The sequence below is a fragment of the Carcharodon carcharias genome, chromosome 25 (genome assembly GCF_017639515.1).
Source record: "Carcharodon carcharias isolate sCarCar2 chromosome 25, sCarCar2.pri, whole genome shotgun sequence".
NCBI lineage: Eukaryota > Metazoa > Chordata > Chondrichthyes > Lamniformes > Lamnidae > Carcharodon > Carcharodon carcharias.
In genome coordinates, this window is record NC_054491.1 from 27,431,200 (window position 1) to 27,449,249 (window position 18,050).

Here is an 18,050-nt window from a genome sequence, read left to right on the forward strand (position 1 = left end):
TGATAGTTTTGTCGGCGGGTGCAGGCCAGAGTCGGCAGTGTGTCCACTGACAATTAAAAGACCTGTTAAGGCCAGTAAGTAAACAATAATTTAAATATTTCACTGCACATCCAACCCAGCAGTTGGTGGGCAGGCAAAAAAGGCTAAGCAGCCTTTGCAGTGTTTTTCAGAAGCCTCATCCGTGGGTGGGATGAGGTTTCCAAAAGCAAATAGAAATAAAATAAAAACTTTAATTTTTCATGAGTAACATGGCCTTGCTCAAGTGACAGTCACATGAGGGGGCGTGTTTTATTACATTTTTATTTAAAATTTTTTTTAATATCTCTTCAGCTCTGCGCCTCAGGGCGATTATGAAGCACTCGCTCGCGCACATGCACGAAGTTCATGCTTGGTCCGGCTCACCCTCTTCACCGCCCCCCGCATGGGCAGCGCTCCCGCTCGCGTTTCCCGCTGCGCGGACCTTAATTGGCCCACAGGCGTGAGATCTCGGTCTAGTGCCAATCGCAGGCGGCAGTCGGCTTTGTGACTGCCCCCACCCACCCCCCACTGAGCCTGCCCACCAAGGGCAATATTCTGCCCCATAGCTTAATGATAAGGCAAGGATCAAGACTTTGGGTGGGATTTTACCGCCTCTAGCACTGGAGGGAGTTTTCTGCTCCTCCCAACGCCAATGGGCAGAACTGTGGCTACAAGAGCAGGTCAGAGGAATTCTGGGTGAGTAAATCATCTCCTGACTGCACCATCTAAAAGTCACAAGCCAGGAGTGTGATCAACTACTATGCTCTTGCCTAGATGAGTGCAACTTTGACAATGCTCAAGAGATTTGACACTATCCAACATAAAGCAGCCTACTTGATCAACACCACATCTGCCACCCTAAACATTCACTCCCTCTACCACTGGCACACAGTGGCAACAGTGTGCACCATTTACAAGATGGCTGCATAAACTCACCAAGGCTCCTTCCACTGAACGACAACCACCTAAATGACAAGGGCAAAATACACATAGGAACACCACCACTTCCAAGTTCCCCTCCAAGCCACGCACCATCCTGAGTTGGAACTATGTAACCATTCCTTCAGTGCAACTAGGTCTAAAACCTGGAACTCCTTCCCGAACAGCATTGTGGACGTAATTACACCACAAGGCCTGCAGCAGTTCAAAGAGGTGGTTCACTACCAACATCTCAAGAGTATTACTTACATTGTTGGGAATTGATTTAAAATCATCAGGTTGTAGAACTGCTAGCAAGGTACGCAACTCAGTGAGTTCATCAACTGTCCAGTTTGAGAGAGGCCTGAGTTTAAAAAAAAATCATTTTAAACGGGTAAAATTACACTTAAAATACTCATACACATTAGCCGTGCAAACTTTGGGAAGAATTTTTGGGATGGCGAGTGGGGGGGGGGAGGGGGCGGTGGGGGGGGGGGCTTAAAATGACACGTGGTGACACTGGGCAGACTTCCTGATGTCACCGCATGTCATTTAGATTTTCAGTTCGGTGTGCACGCACCGGAGTCAGCTGCGCGTCCACTGAACTGTCAAAGGCCTATTAAGGCCATTTAAATATCAATTAAAACAATGACCTGAGCTGCCCGTCCAACCTTAAGGTTGGCAGGGGTCAGACGAAGAGCCCAGGCGGCCTTCACATTTTTCATGAAACCTCATCCACAGGCGGGATGAGGTTTCATAAAGGGTTTATTAATTAAATAAAGAATTTTCAGACATTTGATAAAAATGCCCCAGCTCATGTGATGCTATCACATGAGGGGACATGTCTAAACAATTTTTTTCTGACTTTAATAAAAGCTTACATTCCGAACTTAATCTCCCTGAGGCAGATCCCTGCCTCAGGGAGTTGTCTGCGCTCTTTTGCGCGTATGCACGAAAGAGCGCAGGCCCCGACCCAGCCTCCTACCCCCCACCCAGCACAGAGAGCACTCAGCACTTCCGGGCGCACGTCACTCTGGGCGGGCCTTAATTGGCCCCGCCCACGTAAAATGGCTGCACAGCACAGCCCCGATCTGGGGCGTCAATTGGGTCCACACACCACCAGCCCACACCAACCCCCCCCCCACCCCCCCCACCCCCTCTGACGGAGGAAACTTCTGCCCTCTGAAAACCTCTTATTCAACTAAAACTGTAGTTAACCCTTTTCTGTGCTTACGGATAGGCTGACAGGATCTTCTGTCTCAGAGCATTTTTCTTCCCTTTGTCAAATTGTCCACATTCTCGAAGTTGATCGACAATTGCAAGGAACGCGGTGTCGTTAAAGTTGTTAATATCTTCAGGACTAAATTCACAGACCAGGAATCCCAAACTGTCACCTTGTTCCCCTGTCATTGAGGATGCAGTCAAATTCTGTCAGTGAATAATGGAACGAAGCTCAAATTAAAAATCACTCCATCAGCCTTTTTTTTGCATAAAATTCAAACAAATTACTTGTTTTTTTTATAAGGATAGCATAAAAATACTACAAGCTGCGAAATGAAATAGACTATTCAGCTAATTAGTCCCTGTCAACAATTACCCTTCATGTGAGCAAATATTTTTAATCACATTTATCTGTCCAATCTCTACATCTCTTCAACACGTTCCCTTCATCCATCTACTCAACCTTAAATGTTGACAGCTTCAGCCTCAATCATTACCTTGGAAGTGAATTCCACAGCCTCTCTCTCTACCTCTCTATTTCTCTACTGCCTTTCCTTTGGGGGAGATAGTGGTGTAGTGATAACGTCACTGGACTAGTACTCCAGAGACCCAGGTTAATGTTCTGGGGATGTGGGTTCAATTCTCATAAAGCCAGCTGGTGGAATTTGAATTCAGTTAATAAATCTGGAATATAAAGTTCATCTCAGTAATGGTAACTATGGAACTGTCATAAAAACAATGAAGTGCCAAGCCACTCAGTTCAAGGGCAATTTATGGATGGGCAACAAATGCATGCCTTGCCAGCAATGCTCACATTGAATAAAAGATTAAAAAATTCCTCAGGACAAGAAGTTTTCCTGCCTTCTGTGCTAAATTGCTTCCATTTTACCTTGTATCTCTGACCCATTGTTCTTGATCCCTCAAGCACTGGAAACTACCTACACCTATCTACCATGTTCCATTCTTTCTTAACTTTAAACCCTTCTTTCATATCTGTGTTGTTAGCAAATAAAGTCCCAAAGCAAAAAATTGGTCACACAGCTCTTTGGGATTTGGATGGAAGCGGGGGTGGGGGGAAGGGGGGAGGTCATGATTTGTAACCTGCCCACATCTGTTGGTGTAGAGATAGGCAGTGCATAACTATGGCCAAGTACTTCCAGCATTTTCAGTTTCTACCTCAGATTTCCAACATCTGCAGTACTTTGCTTTTCTACTTTAACTGAGATCTTAAGGTTTTATATAGGTTCATCATTAGCTTATAGCCTTTCATTTTCTTTATTTGGTCATGGAATGTGGGAGTCACTGGCTAGGTCAGCATTTGTTGTCCATTCATAATTGCCCTTGAGAACTGAGTAGCTGCTAGGCTATTTCAGAGGGCAGTTAAGAGTCAAACACATTGCTGTGTTTCTGGAGTCACATGTAGGCCAGACCAGGTAAGGGTGGCAGGTTGCCTTCCTTAAAGGACATTAGTGAACCAGGTGTTTTTTTTTTTTACAACAATTGGCAATGGTTTCAGGGTCATCATTAGACTTTTAATTCTAGATTTTTATTGAATTCAAATTTCTCCATCTGCCGTGGTGGGATTTGAACCCAGGTCCCCAGGGCATTACCTTGGGTTTTTAGATTATGAGTTCTAGATTACTAGCCCAGTGACAATACCACTTTGCCAATGCCTCCCCCCATAATCCTATAGATATTATGATAAAACATTATGGAAACAACCAATAGAATTCAATCTTGTCAAGCTGATAATACTCATATTTAATGTTTCATAAAATTTACCTTCAAATTTCTTTCTTCTTCCACAGGACCAAATAAAATCCCATTCATGGTATGATTACTGCTGTTTTTTTCTAAGTAGTATCACGTTACATTTAATGATATTGTAATACCACCTCATTGTAATACCTACTTTTTTAGTCCATTCCACTATCTTATTAATATTCTTTGCAGCTTCCTTTGGTCTACTGAAGAACTAACTGTATCCTTTATTTTAGTATCATCAGAACATTTTAGCACTAATTTCTCTTGACATTTACCTGAATCATTGATATACACAGAGCCCATAAATGGTCCCAGAACCCAACTATTAACCACTCCCAACCATTTTGAATGCTATTCTCAATGCCTACTCTCTTTACTAACCAATTTTCAACTTAGTTTCCAACCTCTCATATGTTACCTTGTCAGAGAATTTCCTAACATCCATGTGCACTACACCTGCTGGATACCTGATGTACTCATATATGTCGTCTCCTCAAAAAATTGAATGAAACTGGTCAACTAGGGTCATTCTTTTTTTTAGCACTGATAGGATGGTATTGAAGCTATTATTGCCACTGTACATTTTGAATTAAAATCCCATCCAAATTAATGGGGAGAGCATCTTATCTTTCTCTTGTAGGAGGGGTTGCCCATACTTGTTCTTATTAAGCCAGTGCTCACAAAGCACAACTGTTCAGCAATTTGGCAGTAGGTAGGTAACACCTTTCAAACAGACCTTCAGGATGGCGGCTTTGAGAGATGTGAAAATGCTTGGCAATTGGAAGCTTTTCTGAGCTCAACTGAGAGAGAATTAGCTGAATCTTTGTACCACAGCTGTGAGGTTATATCTGAAGAGTTTGATGCTGGTACTGGAATGATCTAAATGGAAAAGCACTGATCACCAAAAAAAAAAAAATCACCTCAAGCAAAGGATTGTTTTTACTCTAGATTTTGGTCACTGAATTAATGTTTCCTGAAGTAGCCAACTGTATTCACTTGCTTTCAGATATTTTCCCACCAAAGGAAGAAAACAGGAACAGAAGAATCACTGCAGGCTCTCTCATTCTCCTCCCGCATTCCTCTTACTAAAATTACAATGCCAAGTTTAGTCCAGGATTGCTTCTGTTTGCACCAGTGTTTTAGTGATAACGCAAAAGCAGTGTAAATCCACAATCAGGATCCAACCTGTTCCCAAAGCAGTGACCCTCTGGAACAAGGAGTCTCACTCACCTGGTTTTGAGTAAGGTTGTGGTTTTAGCATTATGACCAAGCTGAAACTGCTTGTCACTAATTCAAAAGTTGGAGTGTAAATGCTTCCTTACTCTTCTCCTACATGTATGTCCCTATCCTTTATTCTGTTTCTCTTTTTCCTCCCTTACTTTTATCTCTGGTACAAGACTGTAATATTTTTTTCTCTAGTTTCTTAAGTATTCACCCTATTGAGGGGGGAGATCCAGAATTGAAGCAGGACAGGCAGTGAAATGGGTGCCAGCGGAATATGGATTAGGGTTCAGGAAAGACAGGTGGCACAGCTCAGGAGTTGAGTGAGATGTGACACCATGGCAGGAGTTGGAGAGCACGGTTTGAGAACCACTGATGTAGAAAGCCCAATTATATCTTCACAACCATTCATTTTCAGCCCTAGTTTTGACTTTGTAGCAAATAAAGTCAAATCAGGAAATCAATTTTCATTTCTAACTTCAAAATCAATATTTTTCATCCCTGTAACTTCCTCTTGAACAGGTATTCACCATCCTGAAGGTTTTGTCTCACTGTGATTGCTCCCAAGCTTTGTGAGGAATTGAAATGAGTGGAATTCAATATGTTATCTGGCTTCCAACACACAAAGGTTACTAAAATTCCACAGGGAAGCGATTTAAAAATAGAATTGAGCGCAACATTTCACAGAGACAATTTGTTATAGAAATCAGTTAATGATGGCCTTTAAAACCATGTTTGTTTTGAAAATTGGCACTTGTGCTTTAGGCAGTGGATGGTCATGAGCAATACAGGGTGAAATCTTGTGCCCTCCCATGAGTTGAGCTTGGTGATATTTAATGAGGGGGAAGTACTTCATTGCCTTTCCACCTCCACCCTAAGTAAATCTGTGGTGGGAAGGCCCGTGGATGACCTTTCTGCCCCAATGCCAATTGAAGCCCTTAAGTGGATACTTAGTGCCGACTTAAGGGCCTCATCTCAGCACCCTGGTAATAACCAAACAGCGGGTGGCAGGAGGTGTGCGCTCGCCTTGCAAGGAACACTACAAGCAAACCTGTGGTGTGTTGCTTGCAGGCACTCGGTTACTGATCAAGGGACCCAGGGGAGGGGGGAGTAGCGTTGAGAGCCACTCCTTGCCCTTGCTGCTGACTCCATTCTCCTACAGCCCCCACGCCACCATTCCCCCTCCCATCCAAGGCCTGGGATCCAGCAGGCGATTCCTCGGTCTGGGGTGGGTGTAGCAATGGCAGTAACCACCGCCTCCCTGCTGGCACTGCCATTCAATAGAGCTGCTGGCCTCTGCTTGGCCTCATTACCTGGCTGCTCTCACATATATATTTACCAGTCATTATTGATCCATTGGACAATGCAAACATGTTTGCATTTCAATACATGGAGAACCAAAGCCTGCGGATTGCAGAAATAAATTTTTTAAATCTCAGCTATTCAAAACTGACACCAATCCATAGACAAATAATTTATCAGCAAAACCCTAGAAGCACAAGATTATTAGCTGTAACAGGATATAGAATTTCACATGGCTGGGGATAATTTATTCCCTGCAAAAGCAAGTCAACTAATTATGCTAATTCGGCATGGTGTGTTTGGGGCCTCTTTGACGCATGACCAGCCAGTCTACTGCTGATCTTTTAATTAACAGATTAGGATTAGCCCAGCACAAATGTTGAAATTTGTGGCAGTTACCCTTCATATCATATTCAAAATAATTTGAAAATCAATTTTTAGATGGAAGCTGAAGCAATGGCACATTTATTTCACTTATGAGGTTAGCTTGTGTGATGCACTTGTGATTTTATAATGAATATTGTATCACCTTTGTTCTCGCACCTTAATTAACTCTGTGGGCATTGTTGATGGTTTCATTGCTCTGCATCTGATTTAAATTTAAAATGATGTATAACTGCAGTAAATTATCAATGTGCGTTCTGCATGCCTCATTGCAAAATCCATTAATAAACCGTGCTGATTTTTGGAAAGCAAAACAGGTAACTGACAATGTCCACGAGGCTTGCGACCTCTGCTAATTTATAGAGAAAATAATTAACTAAATATGGCAAACGCAGCTGTATTAATTCTTGGACTTGTTGAATTTATTCTAAACCCGAAACGGTAGGAGATATTTACTGATCTAATATTGTGGTACAGAGACTGCCTGTTTGGTTTTCCTTGACAAACACCTATCTTCATCAGATAACTCATTTATATTGAAGGAGGTCAGATAATGAAAACTGATTATAAACTTATGTTCTTAGTTCTTAATGAGACTGTGGGCGGAATTAATACAGACCATGGGGGTCTCAGCTGCCGGCTGGAGACCTTTTGAGAACCCTGCATCACCTATTTTCAAGACGGCCTGTTACTTATTATTCCACTCAGGCATTTGACAGGCTAGCAGAGGCCTTTCCCTGGGACCAGGGGGAAGAATTCTCGCTGACCGTGACACAAAACAAGCAATAGCAAATAAGCGAGACTCCACCCAACTTTATTCGATTGAAGTTTCACACTAATTCTCAAGGTGAATTTCTACCTCAGTATGTATTGGTCTTCTCAGTCACATTCATTATATTCTAACACTCTATTGTTAATATTATAGGAGAAAGAGAATTTTTTTTCACTCAGGGCTTATGAATCTTTGGAATTGTCTACCCCAGAGCTTTGTGGATGCTCCATTGTTGAGTATATTTAAAGCGGAGAGAGACAGATTTTCAGTCTATCAGGAATCAATGGTTATGGGTAGAGGGAGGGAAAGCGGAATTGAGGCAACAGATCAGCCATGATTGTTTTGAATGGAGAGGAAGGCTCTTTGGGTTATATGGTCTACTTGAGCTTTTTAAAAATTTATTCTTTCGTGGGACAAGGGCGTCACTTGGCCTAGCACCTTTCACATTTTTGATTTGTAATAAAAGGGCTATACAAATTTCAGTGCGTAGTATTATGACTTATTAGGGCAATTACAAATACTGGACAATGCAACATGTACTAATTAACATTATGGGTAATATTCTCTTTGGTAGCCTGCATACAGCCTTTGACAGAAAGTGGCAGGTTGGGGTAGTTGGGTGAAGTAATTTTCATCTATGTTATACCCTTTGAGTGCATAATAATGATGAACATGTGGTAGAGGAACTGATCTACATGATCTCAACCATTTTTGCTCAGTATGTGCATTTAAAGGGAACAAGGGACAAAAGGCCCCCAATTAAAATAGGCAAGAGTTTCGTTCTAATTGGATTAGAGATGGGTGAATTTGCTCTGATGTCAGAGTGGAGAATGCTCAACTGAATTATGTCAGTATTTAAAATCTAACTCATGCTGTTCTAAAAGCCTGTGATGTAACTATTCTTGTTTATAGAAGTGTTCAAATAATTTGACTGGAAAAGGTAGAATGATCTCAAAGTAAAAATCATTACTGACACTCATTTACTCCTTGTATTTTCTCTCTTTGTTCCCTGTCACTCCTCAAGCTATTGACTTTTCTTGGGCCCACAGAAATGCCAGCCAAGTGGTCATCCCTCACGTGTGAGCCAAAACAAAATATCAGGCTATCTGACCATACAGGATATCGAAACCAAGCCTGTGCTTGCTCTCACCCAAGGTCCCCACATTCCCTTTTGATTAGGATTTCAGTCCTATTTATCAGAAACAGGAACATTGGCTGAATCTTCTTTTCTCTATCCAAAGATATTTAGATGATTGGAGTCCCTAAACGCTATCCTGGATGTCAGCCAGCATAACACAGACCAGAGGTTAAAAATGTGACCTCTAGTCCATATGACTCAGTGCCAGCCCAAGTCCAAACACTGTATTTACCCACTAGGCCACCAGAGGAGCTCTCTGTATTGAAGTTTAATGGTAAGATTTACAATGTCATGGGGTCTGTTGCAAAACAATTTAAGAACCAAAGATTAATCATAGCAGCAAATCATCTTCTAATTAATGTTTAAGGTTCTGCTGATATCTGAGTTAAGCTATGACCTACTCCAGGAAGTAAATATGCACCTTGTCAATATTCCTTTACTGAGTAACTTAGTAAGAGAGGAATTAAAGTAATATCTCCACAGAGGGCAAAGTCAGGGATAGAATCACAAACATCTCACTCTACCTGGTCCATTAATGTCCTTTGGGGAAGGAAATCTGCCATCCTTACCTGGTCTGGCCTACATGTGACTCCAGACCCACTGCAATGTGGTTAACTCTTAAAGGTCCCCTGAGGAAAGGGCAATTTAGGGACAGGCAATAAATGCTAGCCTAGTCAGCGACGCCCACATCCAATGATTTTTAAAAAAATTCCGAGCCATATTCACGTTCACTTGAGTATCTTTATTAAGACCTGTTCATTCTAATTGCATAAAATAGATTCACGATAAAAAAGTTATACGCAACGTTTAGAATGCATAACAATCGACAATGGCAATCAGTAGACTTTTAATTCCAGATTTTTATTGAATCCAAATTCCACCATCTGCCATGGTGGGATTCAAACCTGAGTCCCCAGAGCATTACCCTGGGTCTCTGGATTACTAGTCCAGCAACAAAACCACTACACCATTGCCTACCCTGTTGCCTCCCAATCTGTAGATACAGATTGTCAGTAATTTACGTTCCTTCTTGTCAATGAAGCATCTTGCCAAGTCAAAGTGTTAAGAGTTGGTCAAATTTTAGGGAGGGCCATGAAGAGCAGCAATTGGGAGGTCCACATGTAAACTCAGGGATGTGGGATCTTTGGCGTTATCACAGGACATCCAGCATTTTCAGGATAGACCAAGGAGAAGAAAATTGCACAGACCACCAACAATTCCTGCCTGATTTTCATTCCCTTATAATCAATAGAAGGAAAATCAGCCAGGCTCAGGCCCAAAGCTTCAATTCTAAAATGCCAATTCCTCCTCAGTGGATTTTTCTTTCTACGCTCCTCCCAGGATAAACCTAACACCCAGATAATGAAGACAAATATTTCCCCCCATCATCTGTCATGAGCTCCATTGACCTTAATCATTCTGAACATTGATTGACTTCCACCTTATGGTTGAAAGTCAGATCATGCCAGAGTGAAGGATAATGAAATGCAAAAACTGACAGACTTTTAAATAGAATGTTTACTGTAGAGGATAATTTGTACAATCCAGAAGTTAGTGAATCTAGAATTGGGAACTGGAGCATCTCCAGATGGACACTTATTACTCATTCATTTGGCAGATGTTATTTACCAAACTATGCATCTGTCATTGGCATTTCAGAATTGAAGTTTTGGACTATCACTTCAAACAGTGCACAAAATTATCATTCTAACATGCAATGACATTACTGAAATCAAAAAGTACTAACAACATTAAGTCACTTCAGTTAATAAAACTTTTTTTAAAAACTCTCTGTTTGGTATTTACGCTGAGATACCATGGCTGCAACTTCTCAAAACTGTCTCGAGAAGATGCACATAATGGTGGAGTACGCCGGGGTTCTCAACCTAGGAGTTGGCTGCCCCCCAAGGCCCCATGAGAAGGAGCCTTCGGGATTTAAAAAAAAAAATCTGGTTTTAAAAAAAGGGAAATACACTCGCATTAAGGTGGGTTCGAGCAAAGCAAACTGCTGCTCTGGCCTTGTCTTAGACCTGTGCAATGACAGCAGCAGCTAACACTGAGCCTAGGCACCCGCTCATTGAAAAAGGAGAGAGATGATGGTCACTGAGCGCACAGATCTCCTGGCTTGTGCTCTAGTCCATCCTCCTCTCACCATGTCCTATAGTATATTTCATTCACCACCACCACCCACCCCGCCCCCCCCACCCCCGACCCCAGCATTTGTCCTAACACCATACTGCATGGGTTGTTGTTTCCCCCCAACTCCTAACTTTCCCCCACCCCCCGGTTAATTTCTCTTCTACTTTCACCCCTCAGTCCCCGAATTCTATTTTCAACCCTCACTCCTCGAACATTTTCTCTTCTACTTTCACCCCTCATTCCCCAAATTCTTTCATTGCCTTAAATCAAGTAACAGCGACTGTGACCCATTCAGTTCAACTAACCACAACTATTAATTTCAGCCAATGGTGGTTCTCTATGCATTGGTCCCATTTCAGATTTGAATATTTTTGTCCCATCTTTGTTATTTGATGGGTCACAATTGTTGCTGGGGGTCAAACTGTAAGCCACTGTCTACATTGAGGAAGCTGAGTGGAATAGATCAACCTTAGGAAAGTATTACAATTGACACTACCAGCAAAATTGCAACAGTTTGCAATCTCAGTTAAACATGTTACACTGCCTAATTTTTTCCCCAGTTTCTCTCCTGCTGTCTCTAAGTGTTAAATCACACTGAAGTATAATTACCATCATGTTGTTAGAATGATATAGAGCCACCAATCACTCATAAGGGATTGAGTAAACATGTTTTGGGGTCATCTATTAAGACTAGGCACATGAGAATAGCTATATATAAGCAGGAAGCTTGAAGACATCAGCAGCAGGGCTACGTGTGTGTGTGTTTACTCTGCTCAAAAGCAAAAGTGAAACTAAGACTAGATCGCATGACACACTTCCCTTATGGTAATGTCATGCTGCTATCCCTTAAAGACATATTACAACAATTAGTGATGCTGGTTCCTCTTTGGTGTACCTTATTCATTCTTCACCTCCAAGGCCCAACCTTGAGTATTAACAGCTTAGCTATACCAAGAAAGGTATCGCAGCAGATCTGAGGGTGCACACTCAGTGAGCTAGGAATTCAACCTTCCTGGATTGCCCTGGAGTCACCAGGAATGTAACATTACAATCCCAAAACTGCTCTGAACAATTTAGGGGATAATTCACTGTTCACTTTCCTTCGTTAGTTATAAAATATTGGAAAAGGGAGGAAAAAACAGTTTAACTGACAATCAAGCAGAGAGCTCAGACCGGCGGATGTTCTTGGAACGAGTGGTGAAGTAGTCAGTATGTTGAGAGGGAACACGGAAGACTGAGGGTCAGATGCTTGGGGCCCACATGAAGGGAAAGAGGTAATAGCGCAGTTGGTGATACTTGCATTTTCTTCAGTGCCAGGATAAGAGCAGCAACATTGAGGGAATTTTAGTACAGAAAAATAATACTTGTCTTGTTGTCATTTTATAACACAGAGATGGAAGCCACAGGAGCAAAAAGGTTGAGAGCTCCTGCAGTACGTCATTCCAGTTCTTGCCTCAACTTGGCCTTGATTTACCACCTCTTCAAATCACGTTATTTCCCTGGCCACTGGTGCTCTCCCAAGATTAACAATAGACCAAAGAATATCTTCAGAGCATGATTCCATCCTTTGCAAAGCCACTTCTCATCTTGTTTCTCTATCTGACAGCTGTGGCATGGTTTTTCCCTGAGATCAGCTGGAGTGGAGGGATTCGAGCTGGATGACATATTTGTTATCAAATACAAGGCAAGAGTGTACAGGATGAAGCTCCCTTCAAACCAAGAAGGAATAGTCGAAGCAGTGATTTTTCTACAGGCTCTGGCAGTAGTCCCTGATGTGCTTCACTCTATTGTGTGTCACTTACTCATTCATAAACAAGTAATACTGTGAGAATCTACTTCTCTGCAAATGCTCGCTCTATTTGATTATTTTTATTTTTTATTTTGCATCTATCCAATAAAAAAATTCCATAAATTTGTGAATTCTATATTCTTTAAGCTTTGTTATTGGCCATACTTTATACTTTGGAATGGGGGAGTTGAGTGAGAAAGGTTGGCATTGGGAATTGCTGCAAGGAGAGAGGTTGAAAGCTGGGAGATATTGAACTTGGGTCCAACTAAATGGAGGAGGGATGGATGACAAAAAAGGATGAATGCTGTGGCTGAGAGGCAATGAAGGCCGACATATTCTTGAAAAAATAACACAAAGCATCAACAAAAAAATGTACTACACTTCATAAATTTTGCTTTGACCTTGTTGCACAGATTTGACCAAGCATTTACAAAATCTAAGAAGTTGGGGGTGGGTTGTGGGATGGAGTTAAAGGTGTATCAAAGTCAATTCAAAGAATTGTGGTTGAAGGCTGTGAGCAGATTCAATTAATGCAATAACAAGGCCAAAGATACACAAATGAGGAGGGAATAAGTGCCCCTCCTCAAAACAGCGTTACTTTACCCAGAGACTGAAATAAAGACTGAGAATGATACATGCGATTTAGACTTATACACAACACAAAGATGGCATATCAAGAGCGCTGCGGGGAGAGCACCTCACCAATTACATGGTTTAATATTATATCAACCTTATTAATCACAGGATATACACAACGCACTAATATTTGGATCACATAACTTTTTCAAAACTTACCAGGCAATTGGTGGAATAATCGAGAAGTTCTTTACGTCTGGGTGAGCTTCGAGGTAGCATTGTAATATTGGCCTGGCTTATGAGCTCAACCATGTTAGAGCACAAACCTCGTGGAATGAGTTTCAATTCCTTAATATCCCTGAAATATACAAGTCATCTCTGTGACAACAACAATAATTAGTATTTATATAGACCCCTTAACGGGAAAAACATGTGTGAGGAAATAATAGACACCAAGCCAAAAAAATAGATATTAAGCTTGATCAAAGAAGTGGTTCCGAAAGGAAGGGGAGGTGGAGAAATGGAAAAGGTTTAGTGAGGGAATTCCAGAGCAAGGAACCTGGGTGTCTGAAGGCACGGAAGCCAATAGTGAGGCAAAGGTAAGGGGAGATTGTACATGAAACCAGAGTCAGAGGAATGGCAAGTTCTTGGAGGGAGGGAAAGGATAGAGGAGCCTTTTTGCAGGGCGACAGGAGCTAAATCAAATAAGGATATTTATTCATGAGAACAGTTGTCAGATACAACTGAATAGGGTAACAAATTTAAATTTATGTGTCAAAGAAAGCCTGAAATATTTAATTAAAGACCTAAAAGTATTTTTGCATTAAATATACAAAAAAAGGGCACATTTTCATTATACGGCTTCTATTTGTACCACTTCCTCAGTTATAGCAAGCTGTTTATGTCTTAATAAATATTTCCCTCTAAGATTGAAGAATTCAAAGGGAAAAATATTTTGTGGAACATTAAATAATGTATAATTTTTTTAAAAAGTAGATTGTGATACAGCACCTGATTCTTTGGTCCCTGGCTTCTGTTTCCATGTTTTTTTTTAATTAAGATTATTGTTCTTTTGAGACATTTCAACAGAGGCAGAAAATTACAGTTCATTTCTTTTAACAGGAACTAATTCAAAGGACGTATTATTAAAACTTAACTTCAGCTCTCTATGTTCTCAAATTAAATTAAAAATCCACCATGACTGAGGCTGTGGCTAGCAGACAGGCTGAAAATGTCCAGGACAACCCATAGGCACATACCTATTCCTTTTTTGCCTTCTTCTCCCATCCCACCGCCTCCTCATCCAAATGTGATGTTATCTACAAGGCTACACATCTACTGAGAGTGTGGCACATTGTATTAATGTGATGTGGGGTTTTGGTTGTGTTAATTATTTACTGGGGAAATATCTTTACTATAGTTTAATACCTGCCCACTAAATAATGTTTTGTCAGTGTTGATTTTATTTTGTTGCAGTAAAAGTCTTAAAACTTGAAATCTTGTTGCATGATTCTTTCTGTCAGCGGCTGGGAAATTTGGATCCCTTTTTAAAAGTTATCAGTCTCTACAGGGATCGTAACAATGGGCTGGATTTTCAGCTCAGCATGCAGGCATGTGCCCGACACGCACAAGCGTGAAATAGTGCACGATGTGTTGGGCGAGTGTCCTGACGTCATTACGCACTCGCGTGATATTTCAGTCGGTGGGCATGCGTGGGAGTCAGCAGCATGTCCGCCATAAATTAAGAGGGCTGTTAAGCCCATTAATAAATTAATTAAAGTGAACTTTTCCCTGCCCATTCAGGGCGGGTAGGTAAAAAGGGCCAAGCAGCCTTTGGATTTTTGAAGAAACCTTATCCATAGGCGGAATGAGGTTTCCATTATTAATTAAAAATAAAATAAAAATCTTTTAATCTCATTTTTAACATGTCCTTGCTCATATGACAGAGTCACATGAGTGGGGGACATGTTTACCTTAATTTTAAATCTTTATTTTTAATGTTAGAAATCTTCAGCTCTCTGAGGTAGCTCTGTGCCTTCAATAAACATTCTTCTTATACTCTGAAATATAAACTAGGAAGAGCTTTGCTGTCTCACCTTGCTGAAAATTTCCAGAAACAAATTGCCAATAGTTTTTGCTCTTATTAAATTTTTAGATGCTGAATAAATGATTAGTGACCATCTATTAATTTGAGAAGACATATTGATACAGTTATTGAAGCTACCTATTAAGCCATATTTATTCAATCTTGTGTATTTGCATTAATAAATGGGAAGGAAATCAATGTATATCAACATGATTATGGGAGAGTTCCATCCAGACAAAAGATAAGATTTGAAAATAAGAAATTTCAATTAAGTGAATAAAATTTGAAGAATAAATGATAGCAGAGGTATTATCACACATTGAAGCTGACAGAGAGGATTGACAGAGAGTAAGATGCAAGCACTCCAGCTGCCAGTTGTGGAAATCAATCTGAAAAGTGTTATCCATCAGTTTCAATGTCTGATGAAAAAGTGCCTGAAATTCTGTCTCTGGTAAATGTGCTTATTATGAACTTGTCGCAGAGTGTTTAGAAAAACAGCCAGGATACAACATATAATTAAAAAATATAGCAGGAGTGGGAGGGCATACTCCACAATGGAGCTATTAGTTACAAAGTGCTATTCCTCTATCTTTTAAGTCGTAATTTAAATTGAGATGACGGGGTCCTTAGCCATAAAATTAAACATTATGAGCTGGAGGTTTGGAAGTGCCCGCTGGAGAGAAATTGGGGCTAAAGAACCTAGAGATTGGAGATCTTGAGTCAGGAACAACTCCAGTTGGGGTAAAAGGGTGGGGTGGGGAGGACAACTCCTTCTGCAGAACTGCTTCCCAGCCCGCAATTGTGTTGGCTGCCTCAAGGCAAGCCAGCTTTGCAATGAGGACCTCAAGTAGGTGTTAGACCTTTTATTTATATATGCAAAGAGCCTAATGCCTATTCCAGCCATGGGTCAAGGAATTATCCCAATATGGCAGATGGTACAATATTATTTGGAAGCGTGTCTATTTTTCATGTCTGCTGTTTTAGAGAGAAAGGAGGCCAATTTGTGCCTTAAAATAGGTGTTACTAGCCCACTTTCTAGTCCTATGCTTATTTTTTTTCAATTACATTTATTTCATTTTCAGCCCTCACTATCAGTATCAGATAAGTGTGAATCATGTACACAATTAAGTCACGTCTATATTGTCCCAACAATGTGGCAGAGCCCCAGAAAAGTACCCTATATATACCACTACTTTTACTCATACATACCATTCTGTGGTCCTATATATAAGTGTCAATAAATGCAAAGTCATAACTAACTTCACATTTGGTGCTTGCATTTACAGTTGAAGCTTCCCATTTTTATGTAACATCCTATAGCCAGTAGATGGAGGGAAATTTAATTTCATCAGCCTAAGCTTTGATTCCAGGTTTTGGAGGTGAAGGGTGACTGGTCTTCCCCACTGCACCTTTTGTCCTTACACAAACTCACATAGTGCAGATATACTGCATTCTGCATCACTGTGGAGCGATTATTAGAGGACAACTGTAACCAAACTGGAATAGGTTAGGCATTTTGCTTCAAGTCTAAGACTATGTTGAGAGGGTCATTTCATATTGTTTCAACTTTGATTGCAATACAACTGACAGATAGTAAATAGCTAGCTTGTGCAAATGGAAATTTAACATTTGTCAAAGCACCTACTCTTATCCAAGATTTTATCAGGTATTGAATGCCAGTCATGAGAGAATGACATGTGTATAAGCACCAAACTCTTTTTCCCTCTGCCTAGTGCATGGGGCAGTGCAACTCAGTGCTTATCACTCACACAGCTCCAAAGCAGATAACCACCAGTACACCAGTAATATTCATTTGCACTTGTAACATTCAAGCATTGAACTGCACTAGACTTTGTTGTGATATAAGTGGCATGTGGTCAGGTGGGAAGGCTTTTTTTTTAGTCCTAAACAATATTCAATACTTGAAAACTCTCCTGCCAAAAATTTGAAATATCTTCTGCATGAGACAGCTGCACATTATAGAGCCTCTGTTTCTGACAGCCTTTTTGACTCGTGTCTCATAGGAAATTTGCCTTAGGACCTCTGAAATGAATCATTATTCGCTTTGAGAATTAGAATATATCAGCCTAATGTAATATATCACTGAAGCATGGTTGTGGTGCATTGTTCAATTATTGTTGAACGGAAGCAACTCCATCATTCCAAACTTTGCTCAATAGCAATAAAGATGTTTCAATTTTAACCCTGATTTTGTACCTTTGCTCCTGTACACTGCATATCATTAAATTCTTTTCTTCCCAGCCATAAGCTTCAGCTGACAACAACAACAAAAAACTGGAAGCAGTTAATAAAAGGATGCAATAGCATGTCATTCAATAGTGTCTGCCCATCACTCAATGGAGGCAGATAACTGCACGTAATTTCAACGATTTGGGTGCAAAGAAAAGGCAAGTGGCAGGCTGCTCCATGTAAAACCCAGCAGGTTAATTTTACCTAGGTCTTTTCCAATACACTTCTGCTACCAACAACAAAGAGCCATTTCAAAGACAACTTAGTTACCTACTGAGGACATGAAATGAGGCTATGGGACCAATACATTGTGAAACTCATTATGTTTGCCTTTGTGAGAAAAAGCAGAATTTTTCATCCAATAGCAAATAGAGGAAATGCTATAATTTTGATGTTGCAGTTTTGAATTGAAATTATCGCAATTAAATTTGAAAATAGAAACAGGAGTCAGATTGTGTACAAGAAATTGGTC

At 40.7% G+C, this 18,050-nt stretch overlaps 1 protein-coding gene across 3 annotated transcripts in view; it reads right to left on the reverse strand.

Moving 5' to 3' along the window:
* LOC121269484 overlaps positions 1–18,050 on the reverse strand; it is a 101,444-nt gene that overhangs the window by 20,690 nt on the left and 62,704 nt on the right. For all 3 annotated transcript variants that reach the window (XM_041174077.1, XM_041174075.1, XM_041174076.1), the window contains exons 15-17: positions 13,462–13,600; positions 2,171–2,364; positions 1,207–1,300 (exon numbers count right to left, since the gene is read on the reverse strand). In XM_041174077.1, the coding sequence (XP_041030011.1) occupies positions 1,207–1,300; positions 2,171–2,364; positions 13,462–13,600 (427 nt within the window). The remainder of the gene's footprint in view (positions 1–1,206; positions 1,301–2,170; positions 2,365–13,461; positions 13,601–18,050) is intronic.